Genomic DNA, 17,128 nt, shown 5'->3' on the forward strand with positions numbered 1-17,128 from the left:
CTTGGCTATGGTGGACAGGTTGGAGTGTGATTGATTGAGTGTGTGAACAGGTGTCTTTTATACAGGTAACAAGTTCAAACAGGTGCACTTAATACAGGTAAAGAGTGCAGAATAAGAGGGCTTCTTAAAGAAAAATTAACAGGTCTGTGAGAGCCAGAATTGTTACTGGTTGGTAGGGGATCAAATACTTATTTGCAGCAGTAACATACAAATAAATTATTTTAAAAAATCATACATTGTGATTTCCGGATTTTTTTTTTTTAGATTATGTCTCTCACAGTGGACATGCACCTAAGATGAAAATTTCAGACCCCTCCATGATTTCTAAGTGGGAGAACTTGCAAAATCGCAGGGTGTTCAAATACTTATTTTCCTCACTGTATATATATATATATATATATATATATATATATATATATATATATATATACACTAATGTATATATATATATATACATAGTATATATATAGTATATGTATACTACACACAGTGTAGTATATATACACACAGTGTATATATACTAATTTAGAAGATCTTCACTTAGCCTGGAAAAAGAGTCTGTTGCTCTATAAAAAAGCCCTCCGTAAAGCTAGGACATCTTTCTACTCATCACTAATTGAAGAAAATAAGAACAACCCCAGGTTTCTTTTCAGCACTGTAGCCAGGCTGACAAAGAGTCAGAGCTCTATTGAGCTGAGTATTCCATTAACTTTAACTAGTAATGACTTCATGACTTTCTTTGCTAACAAAATTTTAACTATTAGAGAAAAAATTACTCATAACCATCCCAAGGACGTATCGTTATCTTTGGCTGCTTTCAGTGATGCCGGTATTTGGTTAGACTCTTTCTCTCCGATTGTTCTGTCTGAGTTATTTTCATTAGTTACTTCATCCAAACCATCAACATGTTTATTAGACCCCATTCCTACCAGGCTGCTCAAGGAAGCCCTACCATTATTTAATGCTTCGATCTTAAATATGATCAATCTATCTTTGTTAGTTGGCTATGTACCACAGGCTTTTAAGGTGGCAGTAATTAAACCATTACTTAAAAAGCCATCACTTGACCCAGCTATCTTAGCTAATTATAGGCCAATCTCCAACCTTCCTTTTCTCTCAAAAATTCTTGAAAGGGTAGTTGTAAAACAGCTAACTGATCATCTGCAGAGGAATGGTCTATTTGAAGAGTTTCAGTCAGGTTTTAGAATTCATCATAGCACAGAAACAGCATTAGTGAAGGTTACAAATGATCTTCTTATGGCCTCGGACAGTGGACTCATCTCTGTGCTTGTTCTGTTAGACCTCAGTGCTGCTTTTGATACTGTTGACCATAAAATTTTATTACAGAGATTAGAGCATGCCATAGGTATTAAAGGCACTGCGCTGCGGTGGTTTGAATCATATTTGTCTAATAGATTACAATTTGTTCATGTAAATGGGGAATCTTCTTCACAGACTAAAGTTAATTATGGAGTTCCACAAGGTTCTGTGCTAGGACCAATTTTATTCACTTTATACATGCTTCCCTTAGGCAGTATTATTAGACAGTATTGCTTAAATTTTCATTGTTATGCAGATGATACCCAGCTTTATCTATCCATGAAGCCAGAGGACACACACCAATTAGCTAAACTGCAGGATTGTCTTACAGACATAAAGACATGGATGACCTCTAATTCCTGCTTTTAAACTCAGATAAAACTGAAGTTATTGTACTTGGCCCCACAAATCTTAGAAACATGGTGTCTAACCAGATCCTTACTCTGGATGGCATTACCCTGACCTCTAGTAATACTGTGAGAAATCTTGGAGTCATTTTTGATCAGGATATGTCATTCAAAGCGCATATTAAACAAATATGTAGGACTGCTTTTTTGCATTTACGCAATATCTCTAAAATCAGAAAGGTCTTGTCTCAGAGTGATGCTGAAAAACTAATTCATGCATTTATTTCCTCTAGGCTGGACTATTGTAATTCATTATTATCAGGTTGTCCTAAAAGTTCCCTAAAAAGCCTTCAGTTAATTCAAAATGCTGCAGCTGGAGTACTGGCGGGGACTAGAAGGAGAGAGCATATCTCACCCATATTGGCCTCTCTTCATTGGCTTCCTGTTAATTCTAGAATAGAATTTAAAATTCTTCTTCTTACTTATAAGGTTTTGAATAATCAGGTCCCATCTTATCTTAGGGACCTCGTAGTACCATATCACCCCAATAGAGCGCTTCGCTCTCAGACTGCAGGCTTACTTGTAGTTCCTAGGGTTTGTAAGAGTAGAATGGGAGGCAGAGCCTTCAGCTTTCAGGCTCCTCTCCTGTGGAACCAGCTCCCAATTCAGATCAGGGAGACAGACACCCTCTCTACTTTTAAGATTAGGCTTAAAACTTTCCTTTTTGCTAAAGCTTATAGTTAGGGCTGGATCAGGTGACCCTGAACCATCCCTTAGTTATGCTGCTATAGACGTAGACTGCTGGGGGGTTCCCATGATGCATTGTTTCTTTCTCTTTTTGCTCTGTATGCACCACTCTGCATTTAATCATTAGTGATCGATCTCTGCTCCCCTCCACAGTATGTCTTTTTCCTGGTTCTCTCCCTCAGCCCCAACCAGTCCCAGCAGAAGACTGCCCCTCCCTGAGCCTGGTTCTGCTGGAGGTTTCTTCCTGTTAAAAGGGAGTTTTTCCTTCCCACTGTAGCCAAGTGCTTGCTCACAGGGGGTCGTTTTGACCGTTGGGGTTTTACATAATTATTGTATGGCCTTGCCTTACAATATAAAGCGCCTTGGGGCAACTGTTTGTTGATTTCAACTCAATCAATCAATCAACTTTTTTCTTATATAGCGCCAAATCACAACAAACAGTTGCCCCAAGGCGATTTGGCGCTATATAAAAAAATTGATTGATTGATTGATTGATATATATATATATATATATATATATATATATATATATATATATATATATATATATATATATGATTTATTGGAAAATTGAGTTTTGAGTTCAGGTCAATTCCCCATGAAACAGGAAAAAAAATTAAGTTTGCTTAACTGACTAGGGCCCATGGATGTGCCTGTGCATCCAGATCAACTTTTCATCACATCCATTAATAAATTACACTGGTCAACAACAAATTTGTTGTCTGCGTTTTTTCAGCTGATTTAGGACGAATCTGATGCGCTGAATACAAAAATCACATTGGTTTTGCTCAATCAGGTCAAGTTTTTGAGTTATGGCCACATCTTGTTTTTTACGTTTTTGTTCACATGTACGCATGTGTTTCTGTGCATGTGGGATAGTAGGGACCGTGCTCAGCATTACACGAAGAAGGACTGGCCTGTGCGGGAGGAATTGGTGCCTTGCAAAGAAAGGAATGTCATCAACGACCCTCTGGTGGACAGAGACAAAATACTCTTCCCACTGCTGCACATCAAACTCGGCTTAATCAAGCAGTTCACCAAGGCTCTGGACAAGGATGGTGACTGTTTCACTTACTTGTGCCAGGCTTTTCCAGGATTGACCATGGAGAAGTTGAAAGCTGGCATCTTTAATGGTCCTCAGATCCGTAAGCTCATCAGAGATCCAGAGTTCGAAAACTCAATGAACGAAGTGGAACTGGAAGCGTGGAAGGCATTTGTTCTGGTAGTAAAGAACTTTCTTGGCAACAATAAGGCCAGAAACTACGCAGAATGTGTCAACAACATGCTGACTGCTTTCAGAAACCTGGACTGCAACATGAGCGTCAAGATGCACTACCTATTTTCACATATGGACCGGTTTCCTGAGAACCTGGGTTCAATGAGTGACGAGCAGGGGGAGAGATTCCATCAGGACATGAAAGAGATGGAGACCAGGTATCAGGGTCACTGGGACGCAGTCATGATGGCTGACTACTGTTGGACTCTGAAGAGAGACCTCCCTACCGCTGAGTATTCCAGGAGATCGAATAAACAGAAGTTCAACCCCTGAAGTTTGAACAATGGTGAAGCAACATGCAATTTACATGTACTTATCTTTATCATTGCCCACCATTCAGTTTACAGTAATCGATGTTTCTATCAGGTAATAAATATATGTTGTTGGAAAAACATTTTTTCTCTTAAAAACACATTTAGGATGGTATGTGTTGACAAAATCAGCTGATAATGCCACAAAAATGTAATCGATTTTGTCACAAGATCTGATTTTTTTTTTCAAATCAACTTTGCACAAAAACCTGACCTGATGGAGAAAAACGGATGCCATTTCATGATTCAGCAGTGCAAAAATACCCTAAATCAGTTGTAGGAATCTAGACAACATTCAAAAAGTAAAAAATTGTTGCCCAGTGTTATTGACTGAATGTCACACAGACTTCATTAGACTATCTCCTAAAACTACAACTTCTTAGTCACTCAAACGCAATCCTGGAAGCCAGAGAAGCTCACACAGTCCTGTGACATCAATGCTTCTCTCTGCTTACAACTGGCTACAGCGTGTGTCAGACTGGGATTATCAGTAAAACAAGCCAATTAACATTCAGAAAAACAAAACTAACTTTCCCAGTGACCTGAAAACAATCATTTGAGTTTTTGCTCTTCCACACAAAGAAAATAGTCATGGAAGAACACCCATGGAGGGTTATTTATTCAGAAGCAGTGCACTACAGTGGCTGAGAAGTACAAAAATACTTTTACTGATGTGTACCAAATGACAGATTCCATCAGGATCTGTCATTTGGTACATTCCCCTTCTGTCAGAATCTGCCATTTGTAAATTTGTTTTGGGACTTGTAAAAGTGTTCTGCCATTTGTAAAAATGTTTTGCAATTCGTAATTTTGATTTCCATTTCCTAGCCAACGTAGTACACAGCAATTACCATATTTTCTGGAGTACAAGTTGCACTGGAGTATAAATTGCACCTGTAAAAAAAAAAAAAAAAAAAAAATTATATATATATATATATATATATATATATATATATATATATATATATATATATATATATATATATATATGTATATACACGAAGGTCGCACTGGACTATAAGTCACACCTTTTTCAGTATTATAAGCTCTTTAATTTGGGATTTTGTGCATTGTTGTAGTGTATTTTTGATTACTGGCAATTTTACAACCAAAACAGGGTAAATCCATTACTAATACCAAAACAGTCCATCCACATGAATAAAGGTGTAGTTTCTATAAATATCTGAAGAGTTTCTAAAAGAAAATTTCACATTACCAGCTTTAGAGCCATAATATATCTTTGCCACAGTGGTCTAGACAAATATACGAGGTCTATTAGAAAAGTATCCAACCTTATTACTTTTTTCAAAAACCATATGGATTTGAATCACGTGTGATTACATCAGACATGCTTGAACCCTCGTGGGCATGCAAGAGTTTTTTCACGCCTGTCGGTTACGTCATTCGCCTGTGGGCAGTCTTTGAGTGAGGAGTGGCCCACCCTCTCGTCGATTTTTTCATTGTTTAGGAATGGCTCAGAGACTGCTGCTTTGTTTGTTCAAAATTTTTTCAAAACTGTAAGGCACAACTGAGTGGACACCATTCGATAAATTCAGCTGGTTTTCAGTAAAAATTTTAACGGCTGATGAGAGACTTTGGTCCGGTAGTGTCGCTTTAAGGACGGCCCACGGCGCCTGATGGCAATCTGCACTTCGAGGCGGCAGCGTCTCGCCGTTTCAAGTTGAAAACTTCCACATTTCAGGCTCTGTTGACCCAGTAAGTCGTCAGAGAACAGAGAACTTTCAGAAGAAGTCGGCATGAGGAGTTTATTCGGACATTCCATTGTTAACGGACATTTTGTAATGAAAGAACGTGCGGGCAGAGTTGCATGTCGGGCCGGACCCGACCGCAGGGGGTCGCGACAGGAAAAACACCTCCGTTGGAAACCTTAACGGGCAAGTTGAAACATGCCCAAGCTGTTAAACAATTTCTCAGTTACTCACTTGTTGAAAGCCATCAAAAGCCGCCTGAATTTTACAAATGGTTTTCAACACGGAGGTGTTTTTCCTGTCGCGGCGCACACAGATTCGCCGAGTCGTCACAGAAATGACTTGGCGAATTTGCGCACACATCTTTCATTAAAAAATGTCCTTAAACAGTGGAATGTCTGCATAAAGTCCTCATGCCGGCCTCTTCTGAATCTTCTCTGTTCTCTCACGACGTCCTGGGTGAATTAAGCCTTAAATTAGAATGTTTTCAGGTCGAAACAGGCCGACGACGGCGCCTGGAAGCGCTGCGTGACGTCCCGCTCTGTGGGAAGTCCTTACAGCGACAGAAACACCCCATAATCTCTCATCAGCCGTTAAACTTTTCACCGAAAACCAGCTAAATTTCTCGAATAGTGTCCACTCGGATATTCCTCACAGGTCCAGAAAAATTTTTGATAAAGCAATGCGCACAGTCTCGAGCAGCGTGTGAAACAAAGGAATTCAGCCGAGAGGGCGGGACCACATCTCACTCAAGGCCTGCCCACAGGGAAATGACGTCACCGACACGCGTGAAAAAACTCACGCATGCGCACGAGGGTTCAAGCATGATTGGTGTAATCGCACATCATTCAAATCCATATAGTTAAAAAAAATAAAATAAAAGTGTCGGTTTCTTATCTAATAGACCTCGTATGCCTTGCATTCAGAAAGCTGAGATTGTTCTGAACATTTTGACATGTACCTTAAAAGGGGAATTACTGAAGGTGTTGTAAAATAATCTGGACTCACTGTTGAGTCTTTTGACCACAGAACACCAATCCTGGTTGCTCCTGGTGTGGAGCGCCTTGCATGGCAGCACACTGACAACAGTGTGCATGTTGAGTGTGTCACAGAATGGGTGAATGTGAACTGTCACTGTAAAGCGCTGCACTACAAAAATGCAGACCATTTACAGAAGCAGCTGCCACATAATATATAATGTTTGTAAGTGAAAACAAATGTCAGTCTTACGGTTCTCAAAGTAGAATCTGTGGAAATCCATTCCCTCTACCAAGTTACCCAGTGCCTCTGGTTCAAATGAAGTGAGTCCAGGATCACAGATTTTACTGAAGAGAAAAGTTCAGTACGTTAGTGCAGCCAAAACCTCTCTCAGTACAAATCAGACACAAACAGAAACACTGACTCACGCATATGCCTCAAAGTCTCCATTGTTGATCGCCTCTATCAGCTGCTCAGTGATCTTGATAATTTCTTGTTTACGAGCTGAAGAGGACAGCAAGAGTTAAACAGATGGAAAAGGATCCATGTTCTTTTCAGCAAGTTAAAATGTAACTAGGTTTAAAGTAAATATTAACATTTGCAGCAAAAATACTATAGCAATCATCAACTAGGTATCTAACGCTCATCTCTTGTCTCATGCCTGTGAAAAAATGATGCAGCAGTTCTTTACATATAATGCACATGACGCCAATGCCATCACAAAATTGAGCCAGGCAGTAATTGGTAATGGTGTAGTCATTTTTATTTTATTTAACCCAAATTTAATCTGGTAAAACCCAATGAATGTAATACTGTGTTTGATTCTGTACAGGCGTAAGCAGAGTGTGTGGCAGCTGGAATGAAAGGAATTTGCTGGATTATCACGTTTTTGTTTTAACATTTCTAAAAGTCTGTGTTAAGTTTACACCTGTGATGCAGACATATCAGCTGTGATTTGCAGCTTGCGGTTATCTGCAAACTGTTTATCCCAAAGCAACGCAAACTTTTTGTTGCACATGTGAGGGGAGCTTCAGAAATGACCCGTTTCTGTCTGTTACTTAAAATGGAAATGAGCTACTACTGCTGGTCACGCCTGTGGTCTCTGTCTCACTCATTCACAAACCATTGCAAAGAGTAAAGCCACCTTCGTACTTGCATGAATTTGATCCCCACACAGTAAACCCGTTGTAAACTGTGTGAGGCTGTGCCAGTGTGCAAAGAAAATTTCTAAATGTTCAAAATTTCTGGCATGCAGTACTTTTGTGCCACTCGGATGAACTAATCGTGTACATTGCGCAACCTATTCACAAACACTGTGCACAAGGCCTTGCACAGTTGACGATGAGTTTAGTCATTGGCACGCAAGACTGAGGGGCAATACGGTGATCAAATTCGTGCAAGTGTCAAGGTGGCTTTTCAAGCATATCATGACGTGCATTGGCACAATGAATTGCCTGCCAGTGCAGGGATCCAATTTGTGTAAGTGTCAAGGTGCAGAGGTGTCAAATCCGGCTTCAGAAGGTAAAAACCCTCCCATGTGTTGCTTCTACCTGTGCACCTAAAACAGGTGATCTCAATAATTAGCTCATCTACCTGCCTGAAGAGCTGAACTAATTACAATCATCTGGTTTATTGGGAAGATGGAACAAATCTGTGGCTGGACTTTTACTTTCTGAAGCTGGATCTGACACCTCTGTCAAGGTGGCTTAAGCGGAAGATGAGATATGAGACGTCTGCGCATATGTCACAGAAATATGAAATAAGCCACTTTAGGCCCCAATTTCCCTTACAGCAATAGAAATTCTGCATAATCTTTAACTTTGGTGATGTTTTACAAGAAGTCCCAAACATAGTTGACTATAAAAGGCAGAGAAAACAGATTTTTTTTTTTTTACACAAAATGATCCTTTTAACCACAAGACGAACAGAGAAGATAAACTGTCATCTTAATACATTAATCTAAGAAAAGAAATTCAGGGAAAATGCAACACTTGTTACTGCTTATTTGGAAAACACAAAAAGTAAAAATATTGCTGAGGTGAAAAATGAGGCACTTTGCTGCACTGCAGTTCTTCAAAGTATAAAACTCCTATGAAAAATGGGGTTTGCTAAAACAAACATCTCTAAATCCTGATCAAAACAGAATAAAATTCATGCCGATGCCAAACCACATAACACACACACACACACTCTTTCTCAATTTTTAAAAGAGTAAGACAAACACACTACACACACTCAGGTCTAGTATCACAAATGGTTTGTGTTAAAGACAATGCAACTAGTTTAAGCAAAAATCAATCATTTTGCTTAAATCCATCTGCAGTTGTGGTGTAATTTTTTAACAAAGACAAGCGATGTGCTAACAAACATATGATGATATGCAAGTACCAGAAGAGGATTATGTTGTGTTGCTGTTAGCATTAACAGATTAGAAGGATACATATATACTCTTTTTGCACAGACCAGTTAACAGCAGTTAGAAAAACACACCTGATGTATTCAAATGTTGTATGCAAAAACATATGCTGTGTGAAAATGTATGCTGTTAAAAAAAAAATACTGAGAGACAAGAAATTGAAATTAACGGTAAAAAATTTCATAAACAATTTAATTTTCAAAAACAGAAAATTTAATTAAATCAAACATACCAGTGGAAAAATGATGATGATTTGGGGTTTCTTTTTATTTTTAAAGGATAATTTCCATGACCCAGAGTTGAACTCACAAGACCTGGGTACTTTCCAGAAAAGTGATCTCACCAACCCTGGATACTTTCCAAAAATGATGTCATCCTCAGATGTTTTTATTGGTGTAAGACTTGCTATATTTAGAAAAGACCACCCTTTGGGGTGGAGAAATTGCCATCTTCACGATATTTAAGATGAATGCAAACCAGTGTAAATGGAAGCTGTTCCGGTGTACTTGATGACTCTGTGGATTTTGTTTCCTTTGCCAGCAAATAAAAACTGTTGCTTTGAGACTTTGATCCTTATCTGAATTTTCTGGATGTCTGTAAGGAGGTATTGTTGAACAAATGGGCAGAGCTAAAACACTTAGATTCTCATCTGGTGATCAGGGACTCTGTCCGAAGTCTCCACGACACAGTCAGCAGAGAAGGTTAAGATCATTCACAAACAGTTTAACACGATGCAGTTTATATGCAACCTGATCAAACACACTTGGCCACACACAGGCCTGCAGTCACACCCCAAAATGTCATTTGTAAAAGCCTCCCCCCCGCTGGCTGCCATGCGTTGGGGCAGGGTGAGACATGCTCGGTACTCACTCTGTGAGGAAGACAGGGAGGGGCTGGAGGGGGAGTGAGGGGGAGGTGGAGGGGTGGTGTATGCAGGTGGGGGGTTGACCTTGGCGCTAGGCGACGGAATGACATCACTCTCGGGTGCAGGGGACGCCACGGGGACCCTGCGAACGCTGCTTACCAGGTCTGTGAGGCGTGACACTGAGTGTCATCCAGGCAGGTGGGAGGGGTGAGGAAAGGAGGAGGAGGAGGATGAACGCAGAAGATGAGATTAGGAAGAGTGAGGAGGAAAGGAAAAAAACATGAAAAGATGAAATCCCTTCAGGATTTTAAAAAGCTGTCGTCACAATAACCGCATCAGAAATACTGACGGGATATTATAGAACTGAAGTGCCTCTTCAACATCATCAACATTTAGCAATCTTTGGTTTAAACCCCTTTACCCCTTACGTAGTCTGTGTGGGTTAGAACCACTGAACTGCACTTGAGCAAGGCCCCTATTCTCTAACTGCTCTGGTGTTGCTGCAAAGAGCCAACAGATCAGACTGGCTTTAAAATGTCACACTACTCAGTGAAACTCCATGAAAAATTTTCAAAGTCTACAAATGCTATAGACTGTAAACTAAGTTAATAAAAAGTCTTGTTTTGTTTGATGCACTCTGCAGTGATGTACATTTGAAGGAATATGCATATAAAAACAGAAAGTAAAACTGGAATCCAATGAATTTTTATTTCTTGAAGTTACACAACTTAATAATATGTTCAAATTTACAACAACATATAACCAAATCCAAACTTTCAAACCCACAGTAGTAAGTTTGTTTTGAAACTGAGAATACAACATTTCAGAAGAAAATAATGTGTGGATACTGTTCTGAGTGTAAATGACTATGAAGTTATTTTGGATATACAACCCCAATTCCCATGAAAAACAAAATACAATTATTTGAAAATCCTATTCAACCTATATTCAATTGAATACACCACAAAGACAAGAAATTTAATGTTCAAATGTGATAAACCTTTTTGTTTTTGTGCAAATATTTGCTAATTTTGAAATGGATGCCTGCAACATGTTTCAAAAAAGTTGGGACGGGGCAACAAAAGACTGGGAAAGTTGATGAATGCTCAAGAACACCTAACTGGAAACAGGTGAGTGGCATGATTGGGTATAAAAGGAACATCCCCAAAAGGCTCAGCCATTCACAAGCAAAGATGGGGTGAGGATCACCACTTTGTGAACAACTACGTGAAAATATAGCTGAACAGTTTAAGAACAATGTTTCACAATGTTCAATTGTAAGGAATTTAGAGTCCATCAACAACAGTCCGTAATATACGTAATCAGAAGATTCAGAGAATCTGGAGAACTTTCTACACGTACAGAAGTGTTCAGAATAATAGTAGTGCTATGTGACTAAAAAGATTAATCCAGGTTTTGAGTATATTTCTTATTGTTACATGGGAAACAAGGTACCAGTAGATTCAGTAGATTCTCACAAATCCAACAAGACCAAGCATTCATGATATACACACTCTTAAGGCTATGAAATTGGGCTATTAGTAAAAAAAAAAAAAATGTAGAAAAGGGGGTGTTCACAATAATAGTAGTGTGGCATTCAGTCAGTGAGTCCGTCAATTTTGTGGAACAAACAGGTGTGAATCAGGTGTCCCCTATGTAAGGATGAAAGTCCTGTGCACTTTCAAGTGCCCTTGCATGGCTGACGTCATACTTGACCAGTCGTTCTCACTGTGTTTTGTACAGCAACACTACCTCTAACCTTAGTGACATGAAATTTGGGGTTCCTCAGGGGTCTGTCTTAGGCCCCCTGCTTTTCTCCCTTTATATAGCACCCCTTGGGCACATATTGCGGTGTTTTGGGATTACCTTTCACTGCTATGCAGAGAATACTCAGTTATATATGCCGATAACTGCTGGTAATCTTGTTCACATAAAATCGTAGAGAAGCTTGAATCACATAAAATCCTTCACATAAAATCCTTAGAAGATTGCCTTGCAGCAGTGAGAAGTTGGATGTCTAGAAACTTCCTACTTTTAAACTCTGAAAAGACTGAAATGATGGTTCTTGGTCCAGTGAGACATCTGCATCAATTTGACCAGTTAACACTCAGCCTCAGCTCGTGTGTCATACATCACACTGACAAAGTGAGGAACCTTGAGGTAATTTTTGATCCTTCGTTGTCCTTTGGCCTCCATATTAGAAATATTACTAGGACTGCTTTCTTCCACCTGCGAAATATAGTGAAGATTCGTCCCATCCTGTTTATGGCTGATGCTGAGACCCTGATCCATGCGTTCATCTCTTCTAGATTGGACTACTGTAATGTTCTATTTTCTGGTTTACCACAGTCTAGCATTAGGGCTCTCCAATTGGTTCAAAATGCTGCAGCCAGACTTCTGACACAAAGCAGAAAGGTCGACCACATTACGTCTCTTCACTGGCTTCCTGTCCCAGTGAGATCAGATTTTAAGGTTCTGCTACTAACCTATAAAATTATTCATGGACTGGCACCTCCCTACCTAGTTGACCTAATTAAACCTTACATACCGGACCGGGCTATTTACACCCAAATATACTTCAAATGATGTCAAATCAGATCAAATCATAGTTTTACCAAAATCATATTAATATCTGTTTTTCCATAACATGGGTGGTAATCAGTTTAATTTTTTTAGGGAATGCCCCTTTAAGGTAACTAAAATTTGTCAATTTAGTACTAATAACAACAACAACAAAAAAAAAAACAATAATGTCAGTGGGTGTATTGAACCTATTTTGAATAGTTCTGATACTTGAGGTATCAAGTGTATGTTGTGTAATGGAAACAATGAATCATAAAAAATGATTTTAATAAATTAGCCATAGTGTACTCTAAAATGTCTCTGTCTTCTTTACTTTTGTATTCTGATTTTCTTTATATTCACAAAAAATACTTATGCAATTTTTATATTTAATTAATGTGCTTGATGTAAAAGAGGCCAATTATGATCAATTTTGATGTCATAACCATTTTGAAGTTGGCTAAATTTAATCAATAGACCCATCTTATCTGACATAATTGTATTTTCATAGCTAAGACTGGCATAATGGTCTATGTAAGTTGTCTTATTGGTTTTCTTGTGCAAGAAAACATATAATTAGACACCAAAATTGTCATAATCGGACCATCATAACAGATTTTATGAATTTGCCCCTTCACAAAAAGTGTGTTGACCTTTCCACATTTCCGGTCATTGTGACATAACGCAAGGTCAAAAATAGGTCAAACTATATATTTTTGAACTCTATTTGTCAAGACGAGTAATTTGATATGCATATCAAAAGGATTGGACCATTTTTGGTTTTTGGCCCAAAAATGGCCAAAAAATGATTTTTATTTTTGGCGTCGCCCCTGATGTGAAACCTTACCATGATCTAGCATAGATGCCTGCTTGTAACAAAAAATGCCGAAAAAATTTTTTTTGAAGCACTTTTCTGCCTTCAGCAGGCTGACTGTCATGTTATTAGTAATTGCAGCCTCAACTTCACCTAAAGTGCTTTTCTCTTTGAAAGCTTGAGGAAAATGGGACGTTCAAGACATTGTTCAGAAGAACAGCATAGTTTGATTAAAAAGTTGACTGGAGAGGGGAAAACTTATACGCAGGTGCAAAAAATTATAGGCTGTTCATCTCCAATGAGCTCCAATGCTTTAAAATGGACCAAAAAAAAAAAAAAAAACAGAGATGCGTGGAAGAAAATGGAAAACAACCATCAAAATGCATAGAAGAATAACCAGAATGGCATTGATCAGCTCCAGGATGATCAAAGACAGTCTGGAGTTACCTGTAAGTGCTGTGACAGTTAGAAGACACCTGTGTGAAGCTAATTTATTTGCAAGAATGCCCCGCAAAGTCCCTCTGTTAAATTAAAGACATGTGCAGAAGAGGTTACAATTTGCCAAAGAACACATCAACTGGCCTAAAGAGAAATGGAGGAATATTTTGTGGCTGATGAGAGTAAAATTGTTCTTTTTGGTTCCAAGGGCCGCAGACAGTTTGTGAGACGACCCCCAAACTCTGAATTCAAGCCACAGTTCACAGTGAAGATGTGGTGGTGCAAGCATCATGATATGGGCATGTTTCTCCTACTATGGTGTTGGGCCTATATATCGCACACCAGGTATCATGGATCAGTTTGGATCTGTCAAAATACTTGAAGAGGTCATGTTGCCTTATGCTGAAGAGGACATGCCCTTGAAATGGGTGTTTCAACAAGACAATGACCCCAAGCACACTAGTAAACCAGCAAAATCTTGGTTCCAAACCAACAAAATTAATGCCTCGCAGATGTGAAGAAATCATGAAAAACTGTGGTTATACAACTAAATACTAGTTTAGTGATTCACAGGATTGCTAAAAGAGCAGTTTGAACATAATAGTTTTGAGTTTGTAGCGTCAACAGCAGATGCTACTATTATTGTGAACACCCCCTTTTCTACTTTTTTTTTTTTTTTTTACTAATAGCCCAATTTCATAGCCTTAAGAGTGTGCATATCATGAATGCTTGGTCTTGTTGGATTTGTCAGAATCTACTGAATCTACTGGTACCTTGTTTCCCATGTAACAATAAGAAATATACTCAAAACCTGGATTAATCTTTTTAGTCACATAGCACTACTATTATTCTGAACACTACTGTAAGCGGTAAGGCTGAAAACCAACACTGAATGCCCGTGACCGTCGATCCCTCAGGCGGCACTGCATTAAAAACCAACATCATTGTGTAAAGAATCTTACCACGTGAGCTCAGGAACACTTCAGAAAACCATTGTCAGTTAACACGGTTCGTCGTTACGTCTACAAGTGCAAGTTAAAACTCTACCATGTAAAGCGAAAGCCATACATCAACAGCATCCAGAAATGCTGCCGCCTTCTCTGGGCCCGAGCTTATTTGAAATGGACAGACACAAAGTGGAAAAGTGTGCTGTGGTCTGATGTGTCCACATTTCATATTGTTTTTGGAAATCATGGATGTTGTGTCCTCCGGACAAAAGAGGAAAAAAACCATCCAGATTGTTAACCAGCGCAAAATTCAAAATCCAGCATCTGTGATGATATCGGGGTGTGCTAGTGCCCATGGCATGGGCAACTTACACATCTGCGATGGCACCATTAATGTTGAAAGGTACATCCAGGTTTTGGAGCAACACATGTTGCCATCCAAGCAACATCTTTTTCAGGGACGTCCCTGCTTATTTCAGCAAGACAATGCCAAGCCACATTCTGCATGTGTTACAACAGCATGGCTTCGTAGTAAAAGAGTGCAGGTACTAGACTGGCCTGCCTGCAGTCCAGACCTGTCGCCCATTGAAAATGTGTGGCGCATCATGAATCGCAAAATACGACAACGGAGACCCCGGACTGTTGAACAACTGAAGTCGTACATCAAGCAGGAATAGGAAAGAATTCCACCTACAAAGCTTCAACAATTAGTGTCCTCAGTTCCCAAACGCTTATTGAGTGTTGTTAGAAGGAAAGGTGATGTAACACAGTGGTAAACATACAACTGTCCCAGCTTTTTTGAAATGTGTTGCAGGCATCCATTTCAAAATGAGCAAATATTTTCACAAAATGTCTATCAGTTTGAACATTAAATATCTTGTCTTTGTGGTGCATTCAATTGAATATAGGTTGAAGAGGATTTTCAAATCATTGTATTCTGTTTTTATTTACATTTTACACAATGTCCCAACTTGATTAGAATTGGGGTTGTATTATTATTCCTTATATGCAGGAGTCTGAATATTTTTTGCATATGGTAAGTACCTGTCAAGGTGTTCTGGCCACAATTCTAAAAAAAAATCTTGAAGGGACCAGTAAAGATACTGAAACAATGCAAGTGCGGAGAGAACCCGTTCAATACTGAAAAGAAGCAAGTGTCTCAGTCCACTGTATCATGCACCATTTTCTTATAGCGTTAAGCAAACAGACCAAGTCATGGTTTAAAAGCTCATGACTTCTTTCTGCTGCAGTTCTTCCCACTGCACACGCCGTTTTTAGTCTCTTCTACTTACTCTGCATGGGGATGACAGGTGTGTGTGGTGGGGAAGGGGCGAAGAGGGCTGAGGGAGGAGGAGTGCTGGGTCTCACTTCCCCGTCGGACGAGGGCCCCGAGCCCCTACGCACTGAGTTCAGTAGGTCAGCAAACTTTGCAGCGGCTGAGTTGAGGAGGGAGGGACATGGAAGACAATGCACTTAAATGGAAAGGTTGATCACACAGTATAGCTGATGAGACCTGATCACAAGCAGCTCAAATATCTGATGGATTTCCCAGAAAAAAGATGAAAAATGATAAAGATCTCATTTATTTGAACACTGTCGTAATGGAAGCCATGTTGCTATTGGAGCTCTCCAAGGATGACAAACACAGCGATGCAAAAACTTAAATCAACAGAGTCAAATGTAATGCAGATAAATACTACACAATCAATGTTTAAACACAGATGGTTGTGGTGTGATGTGTTGCTATTCCACTTATGTCCATGACTATTCTCATGTGGTGTAGGTAGAACAGGACTGGATCTGATCAAATGACAGGAAGTAGTCCTTGGTCTCGGTCGAAATTTCAGACCAACTTAGGGAGCCAACACTAACTGTTAAGTGATTTATTTATTTTTAAGATCTCACGGAAACAAACAAAAATGTGTAGACTTGTCAAAAGGGTAACTATAGTCAGGCAGAGGTCAATTAAAATAAACACATAAAAGTGCTCCAGTTACATTGAAAAGTACACGCGTTATGGTCTTCTGAATTCTGAAAAGGTATAGTTAGTACTGCCTATGGCCATGGTTATTGACTTATGGGATAAAAACATCAAAAATGGTGATAAAACACGTTTTTGATTGAGTATGGATAGAGTAAGGACTGTGCTAACTGCGGAGAAGCTAATGGTAATAAATGGAATGTTAATTTTCTAACAAAATCACATTAACAAAATTGCATGAATCAGTAATGGTCTTCAGATGTAGCTGACATGCATAATGCTAGCAATGTAATGAAAGCAAAGCAGAAAGAACGTAAAGTATTAACAGCAACTCTAGGGTGATACAATCCGTACATACCAATGTAGCGTGCAGAGTATAAGACTGAAAATATGAAATCCCACAGACAGGTACAACAT

At 39.2% G+C, this 17,128-nt stretch overlaps 1 protein-coding gene across 22 annotated transcripts in view; it reads right to left on the reverse strand.

Annotated features, from left to right (window-relative positions):
- camk2b1 (calcium/calmodulin-dependent protein kinase (CaM kinase) II beta 1) overlaps window positions 1–17,128 on the reverse strand; it is a 210,596-nt gene that overhangs the window by 9,687 nt on the left and 183,781 nt on the right. For 13 of the 22 annotated variants that reach the window (XM_034170842.1, XM_034170843.1, XM_034170841.1 and 10 more), the window contains 2 exons: window positions 7,117–7,192; window positions 6,941–7,035 (listed from right to left, as the gene is read on the reverse strand). In XM_034170842.1, the coding sequence (XP_034026733.1) occupies window positions 6,941–7,035; window positions 7,117–7,192 (171 nt within the window). Of the gene's footprint in view, window positions 1–6,940; window positions 7,036–7,116; window positions 7,193–9,974; window positions 10,149–16,022; window positions 16,167–17,128 lie in introns of all 22 variants that reach the window. The other 9 variants (XM_034170826.1, XM_034170834.1, XM_034170831.1 and 6 more) reach the window with 2 other exon arrangements.

Source organism: Thalassophryne amazonica, chromosome 5 (assembly GCF_902500255.1).
Source record: "Thalassophryne amazonica chromosome 5, fThaAma1.1, whole genome shotgun sequence".
NCBI lineage: Eukaryota > Metazoa > Chordata > Actinopteri > Batrachoidiformes > Batrachoididae > Thalassophryne > Thalassophryne amazonica.